Raw genomic sequence first — 24,853 nt, 5'->3', positions numbered from 1 at the left:
AAAGTAGCCGATAAATCAAGACCATAAGGGGAGGGAAACATAAGGGTCAGACCGAGTCCAAACCAAAGGCCAGGCAGAACAGCTCTGTCTTGCAGGCCCTGCGGAAAGATGTCGAGTCCCACAGGGCCCTAGTCTCTTGTGACAGAGCGTTCCACCACGTCGGGGCCAGTGCTGAAAAGGCCCTGGCCCTAGTTGAAACCAATCTAACCTCCTTGAGGCTTGGGACCTCCAAAGTGTTGTTATTTGTGGACCTTAAGGTCCTCCACGGGGCATACCAGGAGAGGCAGTCCCGTGTTATAGTGTGTTTTCTATGCTAGTTTCACTTAGGTAGGAATTCGTAACACAGACTTTACAGAGGGTATGCTGGGCTGAATTTTGCAAAATTCAGAGAGGCGCTAGTTTCAAAGGATGGCTGTGCTTCGGTTTGTGTTTTGGAAAATGCAAAATCGAACTCGAACTGAGTTCGATTTGTCTTCCATCCTTACCTCCAAGGCCCTTTGCTACTCGATGATTCTACGGCAACAACCAGATGTGTCATTTGAAATGCCCACCACATGGACTCTTAAAACACAAAAGACAGCACCAAAACAGCCGCCAAGAATCTGAGGCATGACAACTGGATGTGCAATGCACACGTGACTCTGGAAGGCTCCTGGCAGTTGGCATCAAAAAAGGTGCCCTGTTGGCGCTCTCTTTAGCACACAACACCAAATGTGACTCTCTGGGAACCAGAGAACCTGTTCCTGGGGAATGCAGGCCTGTAAGGCAAGACTCAAGTCACAGCGACAGAAGAATGTCTCCACTTTTGAACCCACCGGGCAGAGCCAAAAGAGGTACTTGACATAGTTCAGATTTCTCACATGTGCGAAAACACTCCCCCCTCCCAAGCTGACTTATTTCCTGATGCAAAAGATTTTCGCCCGCTGCCGAAGCTGTGAAGCTGCGAGCAGCTTTTATTAGTCTCCGTAAGCCGGCAAGGGTGGTGAAAATAAAGCCAGGGGTGTGAGGGCTTTAAAAATAAATAAATGCATCAAGAAATAAAATATAGGTCAGGAGTGGCGCAGGAGTGGAGCGGCGGGCGGCTAGGCCGTACATTTCAAGGACCTTCCTGCACTCTAGTGCTTGTTGAAGAGGGCTGAGGGAAATAGAGCCAGCCCATGTAAAGGACTCCAAGCAAAAAGGGTGACCGTTCTACACGCGTGCAGCGAAACACAAATCGTGCATCAGTGGAGCTCAGTCAGTCTGAGTTAGGGCTGGGCAATATCTGGTTTTCAGCATCGCGATATACCACCAGCTCATCACAGCGATTTACTGATATATCACAATAGGGGTGCCAACTACAGTGGTACCTCAGGTTACAGGCACTTCATGTTACAGACGCTTCAGGTTACAGACTCCGCTAACCCAGAAATAGTACCTCGGGTTAAGAACTTTGCTTCAGGATGAGAACAGAAATCGTGCTCCAGCAGCAGCGGGAAGACCCATTAGCTAAAGTGGTACCTCAGGTTAAGAACAGTTTCAGGTTAAGAACGGTCCTCCAGAACAAATTAAGTTCTCAACCCAAGGTATGACTGTATAGGGAGCAGAAGGGGCTTTGGCCCCCTCAATATTTGTGGGCAGGGGGCTGAGCCCCCACAATATTGAGGGGGCCGCTGCCACCACCACCCTGGCGGGTGAGCGCTCATGCACTGGGCACCCGGAGGGGGAAGATCACCCCCTGTGCACCTCACTGGGAGAGCACGGGCATGCCAAGCAGGGTTGGGATGCATCACGTGATGCGAGGCCCCCTAAATGTGGGGAGCAAGTTGGCGCTCCTGTATCACAGTGTCTGAAGTAAGGATGGAGCTATGGAGAGGTATTGGCTGGCTTCACGATTCCACCCCCCCCCCATCATGATTTTTTTCATAACACTCATACAAACACATCATGAATCACAATATATTGCCAGGTCAAAAGCTGTGAAACTGATATCATGAAATAATAATAATAATAATAATAATAATAATAATAATTTATACCCCACCCATCTGGCTGGGTTTCCCCAGCCACTCTGGGCGCCTTCCAACAAAATATTAAGATACAATAGTCTACTACACATTAAAAGTTTCCCTAAAATATTAAGATACAATAGTCTACTACACATTAAAAGTTTCCCTAAACAGGGCTGCCTTCAGATGTCTTCTAAAAGTCTGGTAGTTGTTTTTCTCTTTGACAACTGACAGGAAGGCGTTCCACAGGGCAGGTGCCACTACTGAGAAGGCCCTCTGCCTTGTTCCCTGTAACTTGGCTTCTCGCAGTGAGGGAACTGCCAGAAGGCCCTCGGCGCTGGATCTCAGTGTCCGGGCAGAACGATGGGGGTGGAGACGCTCCTGCAGGTATACTGGACCGAGGCCAGTATATGACTTCAAACTGGCTTTGGACAATATATTGCCCAGCCCTAACACACATCATGATTTCTGTATATTGCCAGGTAAAATAAAAATATGAAACTGATATCACAATGTGGAATTCAAACCAGTTTTGTACGATATATTGATATGTTGCCCAGTTCTAGTCAGGGTAGATTTAGCAACAGAGCATCAAACTTTCATGTGATCTTATCCCACGTACAAGGTAGGACCACTGACCCATCTAGTTCAGCATCCTGTTCTCACTGTGGCCACTCAGATGCCTCAATGGGAAACTCAGAAACGGGACTCAAGTTTGCAGCAACTGGTGTTCAGAATCATTGCCTCTGACTGTGGAGGCAAAGCGTATCCACCATGGCTTGCAGCCCTTGGTAGCCTCCACAAATTTGTCCTATCTGCTTTTGAAGCCAGCCAAGATGGTGGCTTTAAGTACTCTCATCCCTTAGAACCATTTCCCATACCACAATCTAAATCTGATCTCTTTTAATCTCAGGCAGTGGTGAAGCTGCATGCTCCACTACTGGGGGGCGGAGAGCAGGCGGGGGCATGGCTGGCACCCCCAGGGGGCGTGGTGCACATCCCAGGGGCCATTGGGATGCTTCCGGGGAGATGGGGGCAATTGGCAGGCCCCCAGCTGGCTCCACCAGCAAGCCAGCAGTGATAAGAACACTTTGCAACAGAAGGAGCGGACAGAGGCCTATGTAAGCATATTTACAAGCATTTATTCAGCAGCAGGACAAAGGAAAAAACATGTCTGCTTCCCTTCGTGTTCAAGCAAACAGCACAGGCAAAAGCTATATACAATGGAAGTTCCCAGCAGACTGTGCTGGAAGTAAACAGACATGTGACACACAACAACAACTCCACATGCCTGTTCGAAAGGTGGAACGGAACTATATCCTAACGGGCGTGGTGAGCCGCCCCCCACAAGGGCGTGGCACACGTTCCGGGGGCGTGGCGGGGGGTGCGTGGTGCGTGTCTGGGTGGCCCCGCCGCAATGGCACGCTACTGGAATGGTGCCAGGGGCTTTCCGCTCCTTCCACACCCCCGTTCCCCCGCTGGGGTCATGGGTTCAAGCCCCACATTGGGCAAAAGATTCCTGCATTGCAGTGGTTTGGACCAGAAAATCATTGTGCTCCCTTCCAATTTCACGACTCTACATTCCTACGATTCTATGCTAAGTCTGCAAATAGCCTCATAGACCATATAAGATGATAATGATATTATTATTATTATTAATAATAATAATAATAATAATAACCATGATAATTTTAGGGCTCCATTTCTTTGTTTTGATAGCCACTGGGCCTTTTCATAAGGCCCTCATTCTCTGTGATTAAGGGTTCGTCTTACTTAAAAGTCACCTACTGAAGAGAATCACTTGCTTGATATTACACCAAAACCCAAAGTGGGCACCAAAAGCACTAGCAATTTGGGAAGCTGCCTCGTATCTGCATATATATATATATATATATATATATATGCATACCAAAGCAGCTCCATCTGTGAACACGACAGGTCTGGCTACGTCCATGACTTGGCAAGCATGAAAGGTCACCGATGAGGTCATGCAGGTGCGAGGATGGGGTGCAACTTAAGTTGTGAGCTGCAACCCGATAGCCCAAACTCGAGACAGCATATGACAGGAGGCGCCCAACCCAAAATAGACGTGGCGAGCTGAGGAGTGCAAAAAAGAAAGAAAAAAAAAGGACAGGGCGAAAGCTCCTACCAGTTGTCGAAGAATCTATCTGAGTGGAAACCTATTGCCTCACCCCCAAATATGTGGAGCTGTGCATTTAGACCAGTCTTTCCCCCAGACTTCCTACCTCCAGGAAGCACTTTACATGCTGAGGAAATGGCCAATGCACTCCAGACCTGCCCCCGAACTGCTCTGCGTTGCAAAGGATTCTGGGATATGTACAGGTTCCCCCAGTATCCCCGATTCCTTCTTCCAAGTCTGCCTCCAATCTGCTTTCTATTGGTGTCACGCATCAGTATCCACCCATCCAAGGACTCAGTGTCCAGTCCTCGATACTCTTATACAGTGGTACCTCGAGTTAAGAACTTAATTTGTTGTGGAGGTCCGTTCTTAACCTGAAACTGTTCTTAACCTGAGGTACCACTTTAGCTAATGGGGCCTCCTGCTGCTGCTGCGCCGCCAGAGCACGATTTCTGTTCTCATCCTGAAGCAAAGTTCTTAAGCTGAAGTACTATTTCTGGGTTAGCGGAGTCTGTAACCTGAAGTGTCTGTAACCTGAAGCATCTGTAACCCGAGGTGCCACTGTACAAAGATGAGAGCCATTGCTGCTCCTCCCCATTTTGGCTCCTGGCCTCGCCCACCACTGGGATACATATTCTCCAGAAGGATTTGTCCGCCAGGTTGCCCACAGGCAAGCTGAATAAGGGCTCCCCCTTTTCCAAACAGTCGCCACAGACAACACCAGCAAAGGGGAATTATGTATGCAGCTCAGATTGTTTGCAATTACTCACAACCGTCACATTCTCCTCTCCTGCCCCCTCCTCAGAGTGTATTAAAACAGGAGGGAAAGTATTTTCACAAAGGTTAACTAGAAACATTTATGTGTCTTCTAGAGCCGTTATTGCTGTAACGTAGCTTCCCTCGCACCCCTCTTCACTCCTCCTTGTGAAAGAGGGAAAACTATTACTAATGCCGCCATTATTTTGCTCTATTACTTTTCTATGGCGTGCTGCAAAGAAAGCAATTTTAAAGAACACGCACCGCACTTATCATAATCAGGCTTTCCTTATAGCATTTTCCAACAAGGCGGAACTCTCCCGGGAGTTGCGAGGGGAGAAATAAGAAGCTCCGTTATGGCTTCGGCTCCCGGGGCTGAGCTGGAAGCGTCTGGAGTCGACGCCGGTCTCTCCACCAATTGGCCAATGAGAGAATCGCGGGGGGCTCGGGCCCTGCGCTTGGTTGCCGCGAATCAAGCATCTTGCTTTGGAGAAGAGGGCAGAGTCATCAGCAGCTATCAGTCATGCTAGCTAAATGGAACATCCCTGCTCAGAGGCAGTATACCCTGGACTGCCGGAGGACAAACAAAAGGGGATGGCTGATGTCTCTGTGTTTGCAGAGTCAGGTGAATAATGAGGATAGAAATAAACACAGCACTGAGGAAAACTGAATAAAAGCAGCACATAATGCAAGGAGACGTGGGTGGCACTGTGAGTTAAACCACAGAGCCTAGGTCTTGCCGATCAGAAGGTTGGCGGTTCAAATCCCCATGATGGGGTGAGCTCCCGTTGCTCGGTCCCAGCTCCTGCCAACCTAGCAGTTCAAAAGCACGTCAAAGTGCAAGTAGATAAATAGGTACCACTCTGGCGGGAAGGTAAACAGCGTTTCCATGCGCTACTCTGGTTCGCCAGAAGCGGCTTAGTCATGCTGGCCACATGACCCGGAAGCTGTACGCCGGCTCCTTTGGCCAATAAAGCGAGATGAGCGCCGCAACCCCAGAGTCGTCCGCGACTGGACCTAATGGTCAGGGGTCCCTTTACCTTTAATGCAAGGAGAAACAAACAGAGGGGGTTTGTCTTATTTTCAGGACTTGCTCGTGGCAGGAAGGTATCAAAAAATGAGACATACCGAGGCACGGGAAACTCTCTCAGAACTATGCAGGCTATCAGAGCACATGTTACCTCAGCAAGGATCATGCTGCTCTGGGCGGGTGCTAGGAGGCACATCCACACACACTCTCTTGGTTGGTTGACTAAACAGTATTAACCCTTGGGTTGCTAACTGAATGATCCCTGCTGCTGCACTTCCAACACTCTGCTTCTAGGCTGGCCACCCACCGGAAAAGGAATAATACACTAGGCAGACACTTAGCCTGCAGCAACGACGTCCTTCCCATCTGCCAAGCACATTTGGGGGAAATACTGTGCGTGTGAAGCTCTGAAGCTTGGTTCAAATACATGGTGCCCATTCAAAAAGAAAGAAAGGAGAGAAACCACCCATAAGAGCACAAGGGCCCTGCTCCATCAAGCCAAAGAGCCATTCAGTGCTGTGCTGCAAAACCAAAAGCTCTGGCCTTGCTAGCTAGGGGTGATGGGAGTTGTGGTTCGACAACATCTGGGGACCCACAGGTTGGGAACCACAGCTCTAGATGCTGTGCCTATTCTGCCCCAGCTTACCCCACCTCCATATTCTTCACTTCCTTTGTTGTTCCCATCCCAGGCTGTCTTACAGCTCCACGGGTGGGGAACCTGAGATCTTCCAGATGTTGCTGATTTCCAGCTTCCATCACTCCTGACCATTGGTCATGCTGGCTGGGCAGACAAGAGCAGGAATTCAATAACATCTGGAAAGCTGCAGGCCCCACCATCTGTGAGTAGTATTTCCATGAGTTCCCATCTTGATTCTTCAAGGAAGCCAGTAGTTGAGGCCCATGATTTCCAGATGCTGTTGTGACCAGCAACCAACAGTCACAGATATGCTGTCTTTAAACATGGAGGTTCCATCGCGGCTCTTAGCCAGAGCCTCCACTATGCCTGAAGAAGCCACAGAGAAGAATGGAAGTACAGTGGTACCTCAGGTTACATATGCTTCAGGTTACAGACTCCGCTAACCCAGAAATAGTACATTGGGTTAAGAACTTTGCTTCAGGATGAGAACAGAAATCGTGCTCCGGCGGCGTGGCAGCAGCAGGAGGCCCCATTAGCTAAAGTGGTGCTTCAGGTTAAGAACAGTTTCTGGTTAAGAACAGACCTCCGGAACGAATTAAGTACTTATCCCGAGGTACCACTATATAAGCAGACAGATTCATTTTTGGGAAGGGGAAGAAGAAGCAGAAGAAGCAAAAAATCCAGCGGATACTGGAACTGCTGCAACACAAGCCCTGGAGGGACCCGAAAGAGAGCAGGTGGCCAGGCGTGAGGCAGATGTTACTTGTGGATGGCCGGGAAAGGCTGACATTTGGGCTGGGTTGTCTCAAGAGGACGCCGAGAAGTATTTGGGAGTGGGAGAAAAACAAAGCTCCATTGTAAAGGGGAAAAATCATTTCAGGGTGAAAGTGCTGACTGTTCCGACTTCCGTCCATCCTAGTATGGAGGAGAAAAATGCTGTTTGCAGCAGATGTTTCCACTTGGATTTGTCAGAGTTTCACACAAGCTTTGGCAGCATCATGAGCGAGATTGTGCAAGCTCAAACCACAGAGCCCTTTTCAGAGGAAGAAGCACAAATGGGCGAGTGTGTGCATGGATGCAACATCAGGCCATGTGATTGGAAGACAGGATGAAACGTCTTGATTGGCTAGCTCAAAAACCTGCGTCAAGCGTCCCCAAATCAAGTAGCTGAACCTGAGGATGTGGAGAGTGCAGTTCTCAGGACCAGATTCACTTTTGCTCTTTCGTGCATCATCCGGATTAGAAAGGATCTGCTGGATCAGAGTGAAAGTTTGTCTAGGCCAGCTTCCTATTTCCTACAGTAGCCACCTCTGGGAAGCCCCCAAGCAGGGCATAAGCACAATAGCCTGCTTCTATCCTTGTTCACCCCTGCCCTCAGCATATTCACATTCCACTTATTTGTTGCCCCCAAAAGAGGAAACACACCGACACACACAAAAGAGTAAAGATTCGCTTAAAATTTGCACGTGCTAATTTATATGTACAGTGGTACCTTGTTTTGTGATCTTCCGGAGCTGCGGTCGCTAGCCGAAAAGGACGCAGGGCAAAGCGCCGCATCTGCGCATGCTTCTGCGCATGCGTGAAGCGCGGTTCAGCGCTTCTGCGCATGTGCGAGCAGCAAACCCAGAAGTAACCCATTCCGGTACTTCCAGGTTTGCCACGGACGTTCGCCAGAATGGACGCTAGACGAGGCGGACATTCACGGAGGTATTACTGTACAACTGTAAATTTTAAAAAAATAATTACTATAAACTCAACACAGCTCTCTGTTGTGGCGAAGGCTGTGACAAGGTCTCTGCTCTGCTCACTGCTGACGTGTAACTTCAAGGCCATCCCTGCTCTCCTTTCCGATGGTTCTTATCTTTAAACTTGTTTCGGACAGCACTGACCTTCACACGGGGCTCCTTTAAATAAAGGGTGGTTCTTTGTGTGGAAGTGGGACACATGACCACCCTGATGAACCTGCTCCTGAACATGGAGGCTCTATTTAGTGATCAGGATTAATGCAATCTTTGCAAAGAACAACCCAACATGGTTGCAGATACCTTTCTAGCCCCAAATGACAGTGAACCGGGGATGTACAACAAAAAAAGGAAAGGAAAGAAGAGATTTTGCAAGCCTTCTCTGCCTCTTATTGGGAGCAATAACCATGCAGCTATTCCAGGAAAAGTGTGCCGCGGTTTTGATATGGGTGTTTCACAAGTGTTCCTCCGTTTTGCTAAACGTAACTATGCATAACGAGATGTTATCTAGTTCTAACAAAAGGGGCAGTTTAAAGACCTTCCTCTCCCCACCCAAAGCACATTGGGTGCTTCTATCAAGGAAAACAACCTCTCCCCTCTTAAAGGCACAAACTCTTCTCAGTGACTGGAAACCCTTTGGTTTCAAATTTGGGCACCTTCAGGGTTTCAACCTTCCCATCTTCTTCCCAAACAGTGTGTGGCTCAGTAGGCAAGAGCACCAGACTGTCAATCTCAGGGTTGTGTGTTCAAGTCCCATGTTGGGCAAAACATCCCTGCACTGCAGGCGGTTGGACTAGATGATCCTCATGGTCCCTTCCAACTGGTTCTAAGGGGTGTGATGCGTCCAGATTATGAACGAAACTGTGTGCATTTCAGAACGCACAGCTTGGGAGTGCTAGAAAGCTGACAGAGAAACAAACAAACCAGAAATCCCCATCGCTTTTTTTTAAAGGCTGATAAAGCAACTCTCAGCAAAATCCGTCAGCTTGTTCTGAGAAGCTGCGCCCACAAGTAAGCCAGTTACAGCTGTAATTAAGTTACAGTAGCTAGATTAGCTCTTACAGAGTTAACACATGGTTGGGTGGTGGAGAAAGTGTGCCAACCTCATGCATTTGTGATCTTCTCATTTCTACTATCTTGCAAAAGTGACTTGCGTCCAGCTCTGGAGACTTAACAGAGTTGTGGCGTTGGGTATTTCTAACCCACCCACCTTGAGTTTCATAAGCTAGAAGTATAGGTATGTTTCTGAGTTACTGTCAAAGAGGTGATGGTGAGGCCATCCTCCCTAAAGGGCCTTCTCGGTAGTGGCACCCAGCCTGTGGAACACCCTCCCATCAGATGTCAAGGAAATAAACAACTATCTGACTTTTAGAAGACATCTGAAGGCAGCCCTGTTTAGGTAAGTTTTTAATGTTTGATGTTTTATTCTGCATTTAATATTCTTTTGGGAGCTGCCTAGAGTGGCTCGGGAAACCCAGCCAGATGGGTGAGGTATTAATAATAACAATAACTACTACTACTACTACTACTACTACTACTACTAAAGAGCCAGAAGAAGCTGCACAAGGTAGAACTGTGAGTTCATCTGAGGCCACATCTGCACCATGCATTTAGAGCACTATGATGCCACTTTAAACAGCTGTGGCTTTTCCCAAAGAATTCTGGGAGCTGTAGTTTCAATGTGCTAAGACAGGCTTCCTCAACCTCAGCTCTCCAGATGTTTTGAGACTACAATTCCCATCATCCCTGACCACTGGTCCTGCTAGCTAGGGATCATGGGAGTTGTAGGCCAAAAACACCTGGGGGGCCAAGGTTGAGGAAGCCTGTGCTAAGACCTCTCTTCCCCTCCTTGAGCTACAATTCCCAGAGTAGCTTCACAATCAATGCCACTTAACAGGGAACTCTGGGAGGGAACAGGGAGTCAACTAGCAACTCTAAGTACCTTTAATAAACTACAGCTCCCATAATTCTTTGGGGGGAAGCCACTACTGTTTAAAGTTGGGCATCACAGTGCTTCAAACGTATGATGTGAATATGACCCAAGCCTGCATGGACAGAGTGGACCTTGATCCTGAAGTTCTGAGTTCGGATCCTTGACTCCAGCAGACACCAAGAAGATTGGATGCAGAACTGACAATAGCCAATCTCAAGGGCACCTATTTTAAAGTAATGTAGCCGCTGCAAATACTGTGAGGCCGGAGTGGACAGAGTTCAGGCTTGCAGGATATGCTTTAGTTTTTGCTAGATCCACCAACTTTTGCAGCCAGGTGCAAAAGTCATACATTTAGAATTAAACAGTTCTGAGACCAGGGAATTTGAAAACCAGAACTGAAAGGTGCTTACAGACCTTCCTCACAAAAATCTACTCCTGGATACTCAAGCTTTCTTCAGTTCAGAAGTATAATTTAGGGTGGCGGAGGCAGAAGGTTGTGTGAATTGTGCTGCTTCAATTGGTCAAGAACCGAGAGTCAGAAATCCTTGACTATCCACTGCAAATCCCAATCTACCCACTGAAGGCAAAGAGTTCTTTAACAACAACAACAACAACAACAACAACAACAGCAACAACACTTGCTATTTAGAGCACATTGTCAACGTGTATTTTACACACAAACAACAAGACAGGTCCCTGCCCTCAGGAGCTTACAGGGAAGGAATCAGGAAGGAAGTGGAGAGAAAAAAAACAAAATGGCCACAGATCAATTTGGACCGGCGAGAAGGATCCCTTCCTGACTGAAAACATGGCAATCATCCAGATCCCAAGCAAAATCCTGAAATTTTCAGTCAAAAAATGCTATTTGGGGACGCAACACAACGATATACATAATCCCACCTGTGGTTTCTTCTCCCTCCTGTTAGCAGGGTCCAAGCAGGGGGGGTCACTGTCTGTCCAGCAGTGATAGGACACAGCTCCCCAAAGCCCCAGCCAGCAGGGCCGAAGATCAGGGAGGAAGATCAGAAACATCTGGAAGACTGCAGGTCCCCTCCTGATCTGAATCTTATTTTTCCTGAAACAAGTGTTCTGAATACTTGGAAAACTTTCCTCACCCAAAGAGGACACATTAAAAGACACACAGAGAGAAAAGTACAAGCCTCTAACAAACCACAAAGAGAGGCACTGTGGGGTTTTTTTTGAAAAAGAAAGCAAAAGATGTCCAAGCAAGCTCTTCACCTGGGCTTTGTGTAGATAAAACCCTCTTCTCTGTGGCTATTTCAAACTCTCCCTGCGGATTGTGTAAGGGCACAAGGCCTTTCCTGTTCAAGCGAACCCCTTGGTCTCCCTCGTACGCAGCCCTGTTCCCTCGCTGTCCTCATTCCCTAACAATAGCCAAGTTTTCAAAAGGAACATTTTTAAATTTTATTTCTGCAAAGCGCCACCTGCCCTCAATTCCCCTCAGAAAGGTCATCCAGGCATCTCAACATCGTTCGGGTCCTACGGTTTAACCTTCTTTCAGGACAAGGTAGAGGAAGAAAAAAACCATTTTGAAAAGAATACCTCAACATGGCTCCATGCAGATCTTCACCAGTTCCTGCTTCTCAACTGGGCGAGCAGTTTTTGCACCAGAGACCTCGAGCCTCCACTCTGCAGCTTCCTTTGTGGTTTGGCAATATGCGAAGACATCCGTTCGCCAGCAAAACTTCCCCCACCTCTCTCTCTCTCTCTCTCTCTCTCTCTCTCTCTCTCTCTCTCACACACACACACACACACACACCACACACTTCTGCACCGAGCAAAGGCCTTGGAGTTTCAGCACTCCAGAAACACTTTTAAGAGCAGAGAGGAACTCTCTCATAGTTTATTAGAGAGACGCGCAGCAACATTTCAATTAAAAAAATATATCCATTTGCTGCTCCAGAAGTGTTGGGTTGAGTTTATATCAACCACAATTAGATGAACACCATTTCTTATGGACGCGAAAGTCGATGGTCAATGCAAGATTTCTTCTGTTCACAGACCACCAAGTTAAGTTGTGAGTGGATGAACAGTGGAGTGAGTAGTTTGTGTGTCTCTCTCTGTGTTTTTCAGCTAACAGTATCAGAGAAACCCATGCTTAGGGTTGCCATATTTCAAAAAGTGAAAATCCAGACACAAAAGTTGTTGAGCAAGAAGTTTCTGAGCTATTTCTTTTTTAGGAAATTCACCCCCCCCCCCAAAAAAAATCGACACTTTCAACTTTGGGTTGCCCTACGCCTGAGTTTTCCAGGACATTTTTACTGATTTTCAGAAATTCTGCCCAGACGCTATTTTCAACGGACGAATTCCAGATATGTCCGGGAAATTCCTTACCCATGTTCAAGTCCCTACTCAGCCATGAAGTTCACACTCTCAAGCCTAACCTACTTCACAGGTTTTCAGGGATGAGAGACATGTTAGATTTGGTTCACAATTAAAAGTAAGCATACAAAATTTGCACTTTCTGGAGCAAAACACAGAGGGTTATGCAGTGATTCTTCAAAATCCACCTTTCTCTGAATTTTGCAATGCAATTCTCCAGCCCAGTACTGTGTACTTTTCTTTACGAAAACACATATCCCAGTGCATGCATTAGTGAAACAACCACACAACAATTGCATTATATGAGGAATATACACTTTGCCCTACTGTGTATATTAGGGAGAAATTTGACTGTGTATCAATTTGAAATTTCTGTAAACCAAATGTGTGGTGGATAATGTGCAGAAGTATGGTTTTCGTAAGGGAGAATCAGGAAGAGTGAGTTTGTGTGTGCTTAACCCTTTCCCTGCCTCTTGATTCTCACCTGAGAATCCCCTTTGGTCATTTTAAACCATTTTTAAAACCCCTACCCTCCAGTAGTTAATAATCCAAGACTGAAAACAAGTCTGATTGTTGAAGCAGGGTTGGGGGGGGGGGGATAGATTGGCCTTATGATTTTTTTTAACCAGGGAGAACTGATAGGTTTGAAAAGGGTTAAGCACCCGCCTCTAAGAGTTGCTGTGCTTAAGGGAAAGGAATCTTACAGCTAGGAGTGGAAGTGAAATTCAGCTTGGTTCACATTTTCTGTTTCCAGAAAAATAAGCAAGCCAAAACACAACCATCCTTCAAAATTTGCCCTTCTCTGAATGTTGTGATGCAGTTCTCCAACAAAATAATGTTTACTAAAATGTGCTTAATATTGGAAACTGTGCCTAAAATGTATATATTAGAGAATGTAACATTTAAAAATGCATTATGGTAGAGAAAGTTGCATACAAAAAACGTAGCTTAGGAGAAATGCTCATGGGTTTTCATGAAGACTTGAAAAAATGGGAGAAACTGATGGAGAAATGTGGGGAACTAAATAAGACTTTGGGGGAAAAAAGTTTATTATTTTCTTTCCATTCTTAAGTTCAGTTTTCCATGTTTAGCCACCAATTTCTTTCTTTCTTTCTTTCTTTCTTTCTTTCTTTCTTTCTTTCTTTCTTTCTTTCCTTCCTTCCTTCCTTCCTTCCTTCCTTCCTTCCTTCCTTCCTTCCTTCCTTCCTCTTTTCCCCCAAAAAGTTCTTATGAAAATTTGTTAGCACTTTCAAAAAACTAAAATTGACAGATCTATCTATCCCTAATTACCGAACAGTCTGAAAAGGACCAAAAGTTCCTCGTCTCATATTTTGTTGCTATTCGTTTATTTTCCCTTTCCTTCTTCAGGAATGTAAATAGTAGAAAGCTGTATACTTCCTGCCTACAGATTCTTCTAACCAAGTGTCCCCTCTGCATTTACTTAGCAAACCCACCAGTAGCTATGCACATTTGCTGAGATAACATGCAGTTGCATCCCTTGGATCTGGGCTTTATTCCAGGGCAGATGGCATGGATATAATGAAGACCTAAGTAGGGCTGACACCATGCAGGTTTGTGGCAGCACCATCCACTTAATTTTGCTGGTGATAGGTGGGCACAGCAGCAGCAACAGCAACAATGCTACCTGAGCCAGGAAGCACTCCTGCCTTGCTCAGACCCCACCTGGGGGTATTGTGTCCAGTTCTGGGTGGGCACCACAATTTAAGAAGGATACTGACAAGCTGGAAGGTGTGCAGAAGAGGGCAACCAAGATGACCAAGGGTCTGGAAACCATGCCTTATGAGGAACAGTTGAGGGAGCTGGCTATGCTTAGCCTGGAAAAGAAGAGACTGAGAGGAGATACGATAGCCATCTTCAAATATCCCAAGAGTTGTCACACGGAAGATGGAGCAAACTTGTTTTCTCCTGCTCTGGAGGGTAGGACTCGAACCAATGGCTTCAAGTTACAAGACAGGAGATTCTGACTCAACATCAGGAATAAAAGCTATTTGACAGTGGAACAGTTTCCCTCGGGAGTTTGTGGACTCTCTTTCCTTGGGGGTTTATAAGCAGAGGTTGGGTGGCCATCTGTCATGGATGCTGTAGCTGAGATTCCTGCATTGCAGGAGGTTGGACTAGATGACCCTCAGGGTCCCTTCCAACTTTACGGTTCTATGATTCTATGAATCATGCATATCATTGTATAAAAATGTGTGTGTGTTAATATTCGTATAAACTTATGCTGATGAAATATAGTACAGCACATATACAGTCGTACCTCGGGTCACAGCCGCTTCAGATTGCATTTTTTCGGGTTACGGACCGCCGAAACCCAGAAGTACTGGAATGGGTTACTTCCAGGTTTTGGCGGTCGCGCATGCGCAGAAGCACTGAATCACAACCTGCTTGTGCGCAACGCGCCACTGTGGATTGTAAATGCTGCGGGTTGCGAATGTGCGTCCCGCACGGATCACATTCGCAACCCGAGCGTCCACTGTAATATATAAGTAGGGCGAGGCTGGCATACCCCCCCCCAATAATAATATATCTGTGCCCATGTAAGGCATCAGAGCTTCCACTTGCACAGCGTTACGTCTTTTATGCCACCACCTCACCTTTGACTCGATCTAGTCCCTTTTGCCACAGCTGACAGCAGAAAACCATAACCATCAAGGACCTAATTGCTCATCCCGCCGTCTACCTAAGTGCACCGTGCTAATGAAAGTTAAGCCTTTGAGGATTACAGGGAGAGCCAAAGTGACAAATTATTATGCCCATCTCATAAAATAAATATTGCTGCAGAGAGAGAGAGAACGGAAAATGGTGTGCCGAAAGCCCCTCTTGGTAATGTGTAACATGCTCTAATTTTAGATGATTCCCCCAGTCACCAGAGAGTTTGCGGCATGTACAGCCAAGCCCGGCTCAATCAACTGACTCCCCCCCCCCCATCTCTATGGCTGCAGGTCATGTTATCTCATGAATGAACTGTTATGTAGGTCAGTCGGGAGCTGGCTCCTAATTGAATGTACGTTTCGGCATTGACATTCATGCCCTAGATATCAACATTCTTGATAAAATGGGGAGAAAGAAGCAGTGTTCCTAAAGGGAGGGGGTTGGGGAGAGAACTGGGGGGGGGGGGAGGCTGTGCTGCAGGGAAAGTAGAGGGGGGAGCTGGATTTATTGGGTCAATCTCAGAGTTGCTACATGTCCTGAAATTACTGGCATTGAGCGGGGTACAAACGCAGCATGCACTGGCCATGCATGCAAGTGAATCTGGAAACACAGGCCAGTGCCTTAAATGAACTCAGGCCAATATGCCATCTAGCTTGGCGTTCTTGACGCCGATTGGTAGAAACTGTCCAATGTTTCAGGCAGGGAACGTTCCAAGCCCCTAAGCTGGAGATGCCAGGGAGTGAACATGGAAGCAAATTCTCTATGCCTTAGTGCACTCAACGGAGCTGACTCTCTAGTAATCAGGTTTAGTAAGCTTGATTGATGCTATCTTCTGTTTTCAATAAGAGTTTTAGGCAATGCTATCAGAATGACAACACAGCCAGGGTCAGGAAAGCACAAGCACAGAACATATGCAATGCACGAGTGCATAAAATATAAACATTGCAGTGTAGCATACAACAGTTGTGTAAAAAAAGAGAACAACTCAATTTACAACTCCTGCAAATTCGATAATCTATATAGCACCCAAGCTGTGCTTGATGGTTAGGGGAACCACAGGCCCAGGAGATGAATGTTCCCCCCAATTCTCTTTCTGTCCCTTGGCCCGTTTCCCAGGCCACACCCAGGCCACACTTGGTCCAGCTTTACTCCCCTAGTGCTTTTATCTGGCCAAAATACATCCTCCAAGCCACTTCCTTGCCAGGATGGAACACAGACAGGCACAAAACTGGCATCCATGTTTGCAAGAGATGTTCTCCAGTGCCTAAGTCGAACTCTAGGCACATGAATGCCTGCCTGCCTGTAATGTGTCAATTTATTGAACCGATGAACTGATCACCATCTAAGATTTATAGGGCTGTGAACAAGCAAAGGTGAGATACAAGATCGAATAACTATTGACAGGTAGGGAAATGTGGTCATGCTTATTTGGATAAGATTTTAGCTCATTGCTTTCAACAGGAGTATAGCTACAGTTTCAGTAATCTTCTTATTTGTACCCGGCAGAAGAGGGGAAACGTTATCTATCTGTCCACACACATACATCTGCCCAGTATATTTAGAAACTGGATAGACCATGTGAGCTCATTCCATGAAATTACTTCAAAGTCTGGGCCTGGAACAGCAACAGAGTGAAAGTCTGAGCTTCTGTCTCATTCTCTAGTTGCCTGAGTCACACTTGTATTTATATGATGTTACGGAGTCGAGCCTTTAGGGAGTGTTCCACATACAGTTTGCAAAACGCTTAACTAGCCATTTGTTGATTTAATGTCACAATCACAAGGCAGATGCGAAAGAGACAACTGCTTTTGCATTCAGTGCCAGCAGAAATGGGAGTTACAGTACCAAATGGTTCGGATGAAGCATATTCATGCAAGACAGGCTTATCAAAAGGATTTTCACCCACGGCTTTCCAAACAGGCCCTCCAATATCAGAGGCAGCGTACCTCTGATTTCTGGATGCCTACGCTCTCTTCTCCACTCTTGGAGTACTTAAGTCCTGCTTGCAAGCTTCTTATAGCCATCTGTTATGGACTGGCTGGATGCAGAGGAGTGGGGTGAGAGGCACCAGCTGGGGAACCACCAAGGGACCCCTAGGGAAAGAAGGCTCACAGCTCATAAGATGACTTGGCTGGTAGCCAGATTCTGCGCCCAGATTTGTAGGCACAGATCATCCTCCAGAAGAAAATAGCTTACTAGGGAAATGCTGAATTTGCCCTTTGGAGTGCCTCAGGGTCAATTTTTGTTATGGTAGCCCAAATCTCAGTTGTACAGGTGTATGTATATATCTCAATTTTAACTCATGAGCTATTGCTGCAATCTGCTCCGATTGCATATTTTATCGTTATGAATGCTGTTTTTATTGTGTTATGTTATGTGAGCTGGTCTTTGACCGTAATTATCTATCTAAGGCTCAGAGCCAGGAGATTGGTGGTAGGATGACGATATGTGGTCAGAGGGAGAAGAGGGAGAGGACTGGATGGAGAAGGTATCAAAAGCTGAAGAGGCAACAGGGTTTAGTGAGCAGGAAGAGTCTGTGGCAGAGAGCAGCCCAGAAGCAGAGGCAGAAGAGGAGGCTGGAGAGGAAGAGAACCAAGAGACAGCAATGAGTCAGGCTGCTCAGGAAGCCAGGCTGTCTCTCCCTCCTGCAGCGACCATCTCCTCTCTCTTCTGGTCTCCCAGAACCCAAAGAGGGCCAAGCAAATACAGGCAAGACAAAGGAGCCTCAGCTTGCTTGGGAATGAACCAGGGGAAGGAGGAGATTTAAGAGAACTGTGGGAAGGCAGGGACCTTCAGTCCTCGCAACTGCCTCGTTGGGGCAGGGGTTCCTGCGCTCCATAGGCCTCGCATCCTAGCTGCTTGTTTCTTTGAATAAAGAGCTCACTACACTGACACCGTGTGCGAGTCACTGCTGACCTGCTCCTGGCTCCTGCCCCTGATACCATCTGGTTGGCCACAGCGAGAAAAAGAGGCTGGACTATATGGGCCTTTGGCCTGACCCAGAAAGGCTCTACTTATGTTCCCAATGTATGAACAGCAGAGGGAAAGTAGTGCTGGTTTTGTTACAGAGTGGTTCCCATGCATCCCCACTCCCACCCTGCATATGTGCAGTTTTTCCAGTGTTTGGAAAACGAAGTGCCTGTATCTACATGTATAGTTTAGAAAAACACACTTGAGCCACATGATAGCTATACACCTAGGATTAAATTGGAGCTGTTTGACTGGAGTGTGTGTGCATGTGTGTGTGTGTGCACGTGATTGTGCTGTTGTCAAGATCTACTCCAGAGGGAAGCAAATGCATTGTGAATTAAATTACCTGCAATCCACAAGGAGCAAGCCCCATAACTACTGCCAGGTTTACTTTACAAGCTAAGATTTTCAGTTTCTTGAGGCAGTCAGATTTCATCTGCTACTGGACACACACACACACACACACACACACACTCCCTTTGCTAGGCCTTTTCTACTGGCTGGCAGAGTGCATACTAAGTTCTAAGCTAACCTTAAATTAGTTAGGATAATAGACATTCAAAGAAGAAACTGGCACAGGAAGCTAAAATGTCTCTGGCCGTAGGAAACAGAGGCTCCTTGCATCAGATAAGAAGGAAGCCTGGGCCAACAGAGAGTTGACTCTTTAGGCAACCTTACAAGAAGAGGTGGTGGTCCAAGACCATAAAATCTGCAGTGGGAGGATCAAAAAAAAGACTGGATGCTTGTGCAGGGAGAGGGAGGAGACCAGAAGACCCCTGGAGAAGAGGTGAAGTGGCAGTAGCTACCAGCTGGAAGCTGCCTTACAACAAGTCAGACTATTGGTCCACCTACTTCAGTATTGTCTACACTGACTGACAGCAGCTCTCTCGGGTTTCAGACAGGGGTCTCACCCAGTCCCACCTGGAGATGGTGGGGATTGAACCCGGGACGTTTGCATGCAAAGCAGTTACCAAATCCTTCTTCATGTCTTTCCCCCCAATTCCTCTCTGTGCTATGCTGTGTCATGATATGACATTGCGTAAAGCAGCTGTGAAGGTGGATGTGATACCTATGTCAGATGCTACTGAGATGGAGGTTGTTGTGGCCACTGGCACTGCTGGAGAACAGAAGCATTGGCCAAATAGGCAAAGAGTAGATGTGGCCACCTCATGAGAAGCGAAGACTCCCTGGAAAAGACCCTGATGTTCGGAAAGATGGAGGGCACAAGGAGAAGGGGACGACAGAGGATGAGATGGTTGGACAGTGTTCTCGAAGCTACCAGCATGAGTTTGACCAAACTGCGGGAGGCAGTGGAAGACAGGAGTGACTGGTGTGCTCTGGTCCATGGGGTCATGAAGAGTCAGACACGACTAAACAACAACAACAACAAGATGTAGCCCTCCTTTTGTCCTAAAATCATGCAAAGTTCAACCGATAAGGAATCTTTCAGTAGCTCTAAGTTCTACTGGCACCTAATGATCATGCAAAGAAAAAAGTCGTCTTTGGCTTGTGGAGGTCACACCTTTCGTTTCATCTGACAGAGCTTCCAGCTAGGACAGTGAGGAACAACAACAACAACAACAATTTATTATTTATACCCCGCCCATGTGGCCGAGTTTCCCCAGCAACTCTGGGAGGCTCCCAACAGAATCAAAAGCAGAATAAACCATCAAACATTAAAAACTTCCCTAAACAGGGCTCCCTTCAGATGCCTTCTAAAAGTCAGATAGTCGTTTATTTCCTTGACATTTGATGGGAGGGAATTCAAAAGGGCGGGTGCCACTACCTAGAAGGCCCTCTGCCTTCTCAGAAGTAGTTATAGAGAGCACTGCGTTCAGGCAAGCAAGTGACCTTCTTTTGTAGACTTATTTGGAAAACTAATACCCGAGTCTGTTAGGCTCTGAGCTTGTGCAGACCGCACAGCATTTGTGTGTGTGCAAGATTTCTCTGTTGCAAACCGTTGCATAAGCTCACCCTCCCTCTCCTGCAAGCCTCCTGACTTTCACTCTGACGCTTCCCGTTGCTCCGTGGAGGGGAAGTGAACATACGAAATCAGATGTGGTGGTGGAGGGGAGGAAGATCTGCATGACCTTTGGCAGGTGTAAGGGAATGGAACCTGCATACAACCCCATTTTTAACCAGCAAAGTACAAAGGAGCTCCATGCCTTTCTTCCTCTCCCCACCTGCCCGCCGATTCCATCCCACCCACCTCAAATCACTTGGCAGGATTCGAGGAATTAAAACCACCAAAGAGAAAACATCTTGCCCAGGGGCAAGCTTTCCTATATAGCCCTGCGTCTCTTTTTGCATTTTCATCTCCCAGTGCGTCTCCGAGACAGCCGTTATCTTGAAGTGTGCGGCAACATGCCTGTCGCTGCTGTGGCAGGAGCTTCCCTCTTTAAGTCAGCTCCGAGCCTGTTTTTCAAGGCTTTAAAAATCCACACCGCACAGGAAAAGGGGGGGTGCGGGTGGCAGAGAGGGAGAGAAAGCAATCGCATGGGAAATTTGGTGTGTGTGTGTATATCACTCAATGCCCCTCCTACTTAAAAACCATGCAGCTTCAAAAGACTCCCTCGCTTAGCTGAAAGATTCACTGCTTCTACCGGAAGCTGAGGCCGACCGCTTTCCTCCTCTGGTGTGCATTCACAGCTCTCGTCTTATTCATTTTTTAAAAATGAACACTTTGCGGCATTATTGCTGCCTGATTCCTGGGAGGACCGAGGCATCTGCACTCGTTGCTTAATTAAGAATCTGTGCTCACGAGAGGAGGGCAAGCGGGCTTAATTCTCCGGCGCTGGCAAAGTGGGTTCAATCGCTAGACAGACCAGGGCGGTCAAGGCCCCAGAGAGGCCGTGGCACCCTGGAAGCCCAATTGCAATGACCTTAGAGAAAGAAAAACACACAAAGACAGGAGCCCAGCCCAACCCAACCTAAGAGCAAAGCTGAGGCAACGTCATTGCACTCTGTGGATGTTCTGCAACTCGAAAAAGCTTTCAGAGGGGGGCTATTAACTTTCCAGGGAAATATATGTACAAAAATAGCCGTTATTGCCGAATAAATTACAGAGAAAGGGGGCCAATTTGCAGGAAACGGAACATTAATGTATTTTTAATGGCTGAGCTACGGGTACAGTGGCATTCAGTGTTTTAATTCGAGTACATTAGCAATGCTTGTATACATCAGGCACTAATGCTATAATGTCAAATGTTGTTGCAGAACTGAAATAAGGGGGTGCGTTCACCTAAGCGTTTATTTATTTATTTTTAAAGATAAGCACAAGGAATCCCCTCGTGCCCATTTGGGACAATCTTCTGCTCTTATTCTCCTTCACATATCACCAAAAGGGCACAGAAAGGAAGACGTTGTAAGGATTTCATTTAATATCAGTGTTCACCTATTATTATTATTGTTGTTGTTTGTTGTTGTTGTTGTTGTTATTAAAATGGACTTTTAAAATTAATTGTGTTTTCTCTTTCTCTACAAACAAAATTTTCCCAGCAGAAGACAGCCCTATCCATGCCACACTATCCAAAGTGCCAAGGTAAAGGTAAAGGTAAAGGGACCCCTGACCATTAGGTCCAGTCATGGCCGACTCTGGGTTTGCGGCGCTCATCTCGCTTTATTGGCCGAGGGAGCCGGCGTACAGCTTCCGGGTCATGTGGCCAGCATGACTAAGCCGCTTCTGGCGAACCAGAGCAGCACACGGAAACACCGTTTACCTTCCCACCGGAGCGGTACCTATTTATCTACTTGCACTTTGAGGTGCTTTCGAACTGCTAGGTGGGCAGGAGCAGGGACCGAGCAACAGGAGCTCACCCCATCATAGGGATTCGAACCGCCGACCTTCTGATCGGCAAGTCCTAGGCTCTGTGGTTTAACCCACAACGCCACCCATGTCTCATAAGTGCCAAGGTAACATCCACCAAACGTTGCAACAGCCAATAGGCTCAAACACCAGCGTGGGGAAATGAGACAGAGGACAGTGGTGGGAAAGCAGGAGAGGAAAATAGTTCTCCAAAGAACAGCTTTCGAACATGTGATTCCATTCTGCTTGCCAAAAACAGAAGGCGCTTTCCAGCACAAGAAAACTGAAGCCAATCAAGATAACAAGTTCTGGAACAGCCCTATTAAGAGATATTTTAACATACAGTACATCTGACGACTGATTTACAAATCCACAAGTTATTCAAGGGCTACGGAGGTATTATTAGAAACTGAATGAGGGCATAACAACAGGGCACGGTTTCAAGGACTTCAGATTCTTCAATGAGATGTAGGATTAAGCTTGATCTGAAAGTCCCGTTTCCCACCATGCAACAACAGCTCAGTCTCTTTGGCCTGGGATAAGCCAGCTTTTTACCAGGCCGCAAAACTTGCTTCCCTTCCTTATCCCTCCTCTCCCCATTATAATGCTTACTGAAATAAAAGAGAAATATTACTGTAGGTAATAGCTTGGCTGCACTTCAGGGCACCCGTAAAGCAATGGTATCTGTCAGCCAGAGATTATGTTGAGAGTTAGAGTTGGAAGGCTGTGGAATCATTTGCAGAGTTGTTTTGAACATGGCATGTATCCATAACCCCACCCACTCAAATAAGACTTTTCCACATTTGACCCACAGGATTTCCACTCTTCGGGCCCTACGGACTTCACTAACCCCACACTTTTAGTTAGGTTGCTGCGTTTCAGTTCATAGGCATGCATATTGATGTTTTGTAACTAGACAGTACCAAAATCTAACACTTATTCATAAGCTTGCTTTCCAGATCACCTTGGCCTGGCCTGAAGACCTGGTTGCATCTTCCACCTTGTCTCTAGCAACTTCAAGATAATAGTCTCTTTCCTTTGAACCACAGAAACACTGCTTAAGACAGAAGCGTAAGCCTTGGTGTGTGTTGTTTTGGGTGCAAAGGAGGTTTCCGCCAATCCTCCCTCCCTCTGTACTCCCCACGTCACTTCTGCTCCTCCCTGCTTGCTAACCCCCTCAGTCTTGCTCCTTGACTGCTCCAGAAAACAAACAAACTAAGACAAAAAAACAACAACAGAGCTGCCCATTTCCTCCGCCATTTTGGGTGGCCCTCCAGAGCAGATTTTTTGGGTTGCAGAAGAAACCAGACCCTCCAAGTGTCCCTATTTTTCAGGGACAGTCCCAGATTTACAGAAGCTGTCCCAGTTTCTGACTTGATCCTGGAATGTCTCACTTTTCCTTAGGACACCTTCATTTTCATCAGAGAAATGTTGGAGGGTATGGGAAACCCAGCTAAATGGGCAGGGTATAAATAATAAATTGTTGTTGTTATGGTACGACGTTCCTATTTTCAGAAAATGTTGGAGGGTATAGAGCAGCCTTTCTCAACCTGTGGGTCCCCAGATGTTGTTGAACAACAACTCCCATCACCCCTAGCTAGCAAGGCCAGAGCTCAGGGATGATGGGAGTTGTAGTCCAACAACATCTGGGGACCCACAGGTTGAGAACCGCTGGTATAGAGTTATCTGACCCTGCGCCATCGGAAGGCAGCCCTGTATAGGGAAGTTTTTTAAATGTTTAATGTTTTATTACGTTTTTATATTTGTTGGAAGCAGCCCAGAGTGGCTGGGGCAACCCAGACAGATGGGTAGGGTATTACTATTATTATTAAACAGGATATCCCTATTCCATAATGTTGGAGGGTTTGGCAAACCAATAACTGAGTACACAACAGAACAACCATCTCTTCTCCTAGCTCCTGGATCATTCCTGAAAACCCTACTGCTATTTACCCCCTTCACCTCCCCATTTACCTCCCTAAGAATTGGTTCACAGCTACAACACCTGTACTATGCAAGTGCCAAAGCTTCTTCCTCTGCTGTAGCTCCTTTAACAGAGTGGCACCCTCAGCCAGGCCACTTCCTTCCTCTTACGTCTCTGTGAAGCCACCTAGGGCTTTTATTAGCATGTGGCTGCTCTCGGACAGGTGCCATTTCCTAAGCTCCTTGGGGCAGGTTCAGCTGTAACCAGCTTAAATCCTCCTTAAAGATCTGTCTGAGTGTCCGCGGGTGCGGGGGGAGTGGGGTGTTTGGAGAATAAAAATGACAAGATCAGTTCGCAGCCTCTTGAAGCTGAAAGTGGAGGCCTGCTGCTTGCTCCTTTTCAACCTCACTGATCAGTTTACCTCAATTTACTGCCTCAAAGCCAGCTGTGAAGAGAGAAGCCCTGGAAGGTGACTCTCTCCATCCTGCATGGGAGTTAATCCATCTCCAGCGTACCAAGTGCCTGGAAACTGGCGCTTGGGTTATTGGTTTTTGTATTTAAGGATGACAAGGCACAGAATTAGGAAAAAACACGCTCAAGCAGCCTCTGAGTTACAGTGGAACAGAGGGAGCTGGGCCACTCCTGGCTGTGCTTCAGTCTACAGATATCTGTTTGTGGGAAATCTAGATTTTCATGGCTGAGTGCAGATTTGAACCCTGGTCTCCTGAGTCTCGGTCTGACACTCTAACAACCACACCACACTGGTTCTCACTTAATACCGTACTAAGCACTGCATTAATTTACAGCACCACGTAATAACTACCTGAAACAACATTCCGCCTAAGTTCTGCAAAGTTCAAAACCAAACTTTTATTTATTTGATTAATCTGCACCAAACAGTTGGTATACATG

The 24,853-nt window shown here is 46.8% G+C and overlaps 1 protein-coding gene across 30 annotated transcripts in view; it reads right to left on the bottom strand.

The window, feature by feature from the left end:
* CELF2 (CUGBP Elav-like family member 2) overlaps positions 1-24,853 on the bottom strand; it is a 524,880-nt gene that overhangs the window by 252,255 nt on the left and 247,772 nt on the right. The window contains exon 1 of one of the 30 annotated variants that reach the window (XM_081022910.1): positions 11,790-11,949. The exons of the other annotated variants lie outside the window; for them this stretch is intronic. Within the exon in view, the coding sequence (XP_080879036.1) occupies positions 11,790-11,797 (8 nt within the window). The 5' untranslated portion in view covers positions 11,798-11,949. Of the gene's footprint in view, positions 1-11,789; positions 11,950-24,853 lie in introns of those variants that run through there. 30 annotated transcript variants of the gene reach the window in all.

The sequence above is a fragment of the Podarcis pityusensis genome, assembly GCF_964106645.2.
Source record: "Podarcis pityusensis genome assembly, chromosome: 10".
In the NCBI taxonomy this organism is placed as follows: domain Eukaryota; kingdom Metazoa; phylum Chordata; class Lepidosauria; order Squamata; family Lacertidae; genus Podarcis; species Podarcis pityusensis.
The sequence above is the reverse complement of the archived record's forward strand: the minus strand, read 5'-3'. Positions and strand labels throughout refer to the sequence as shown.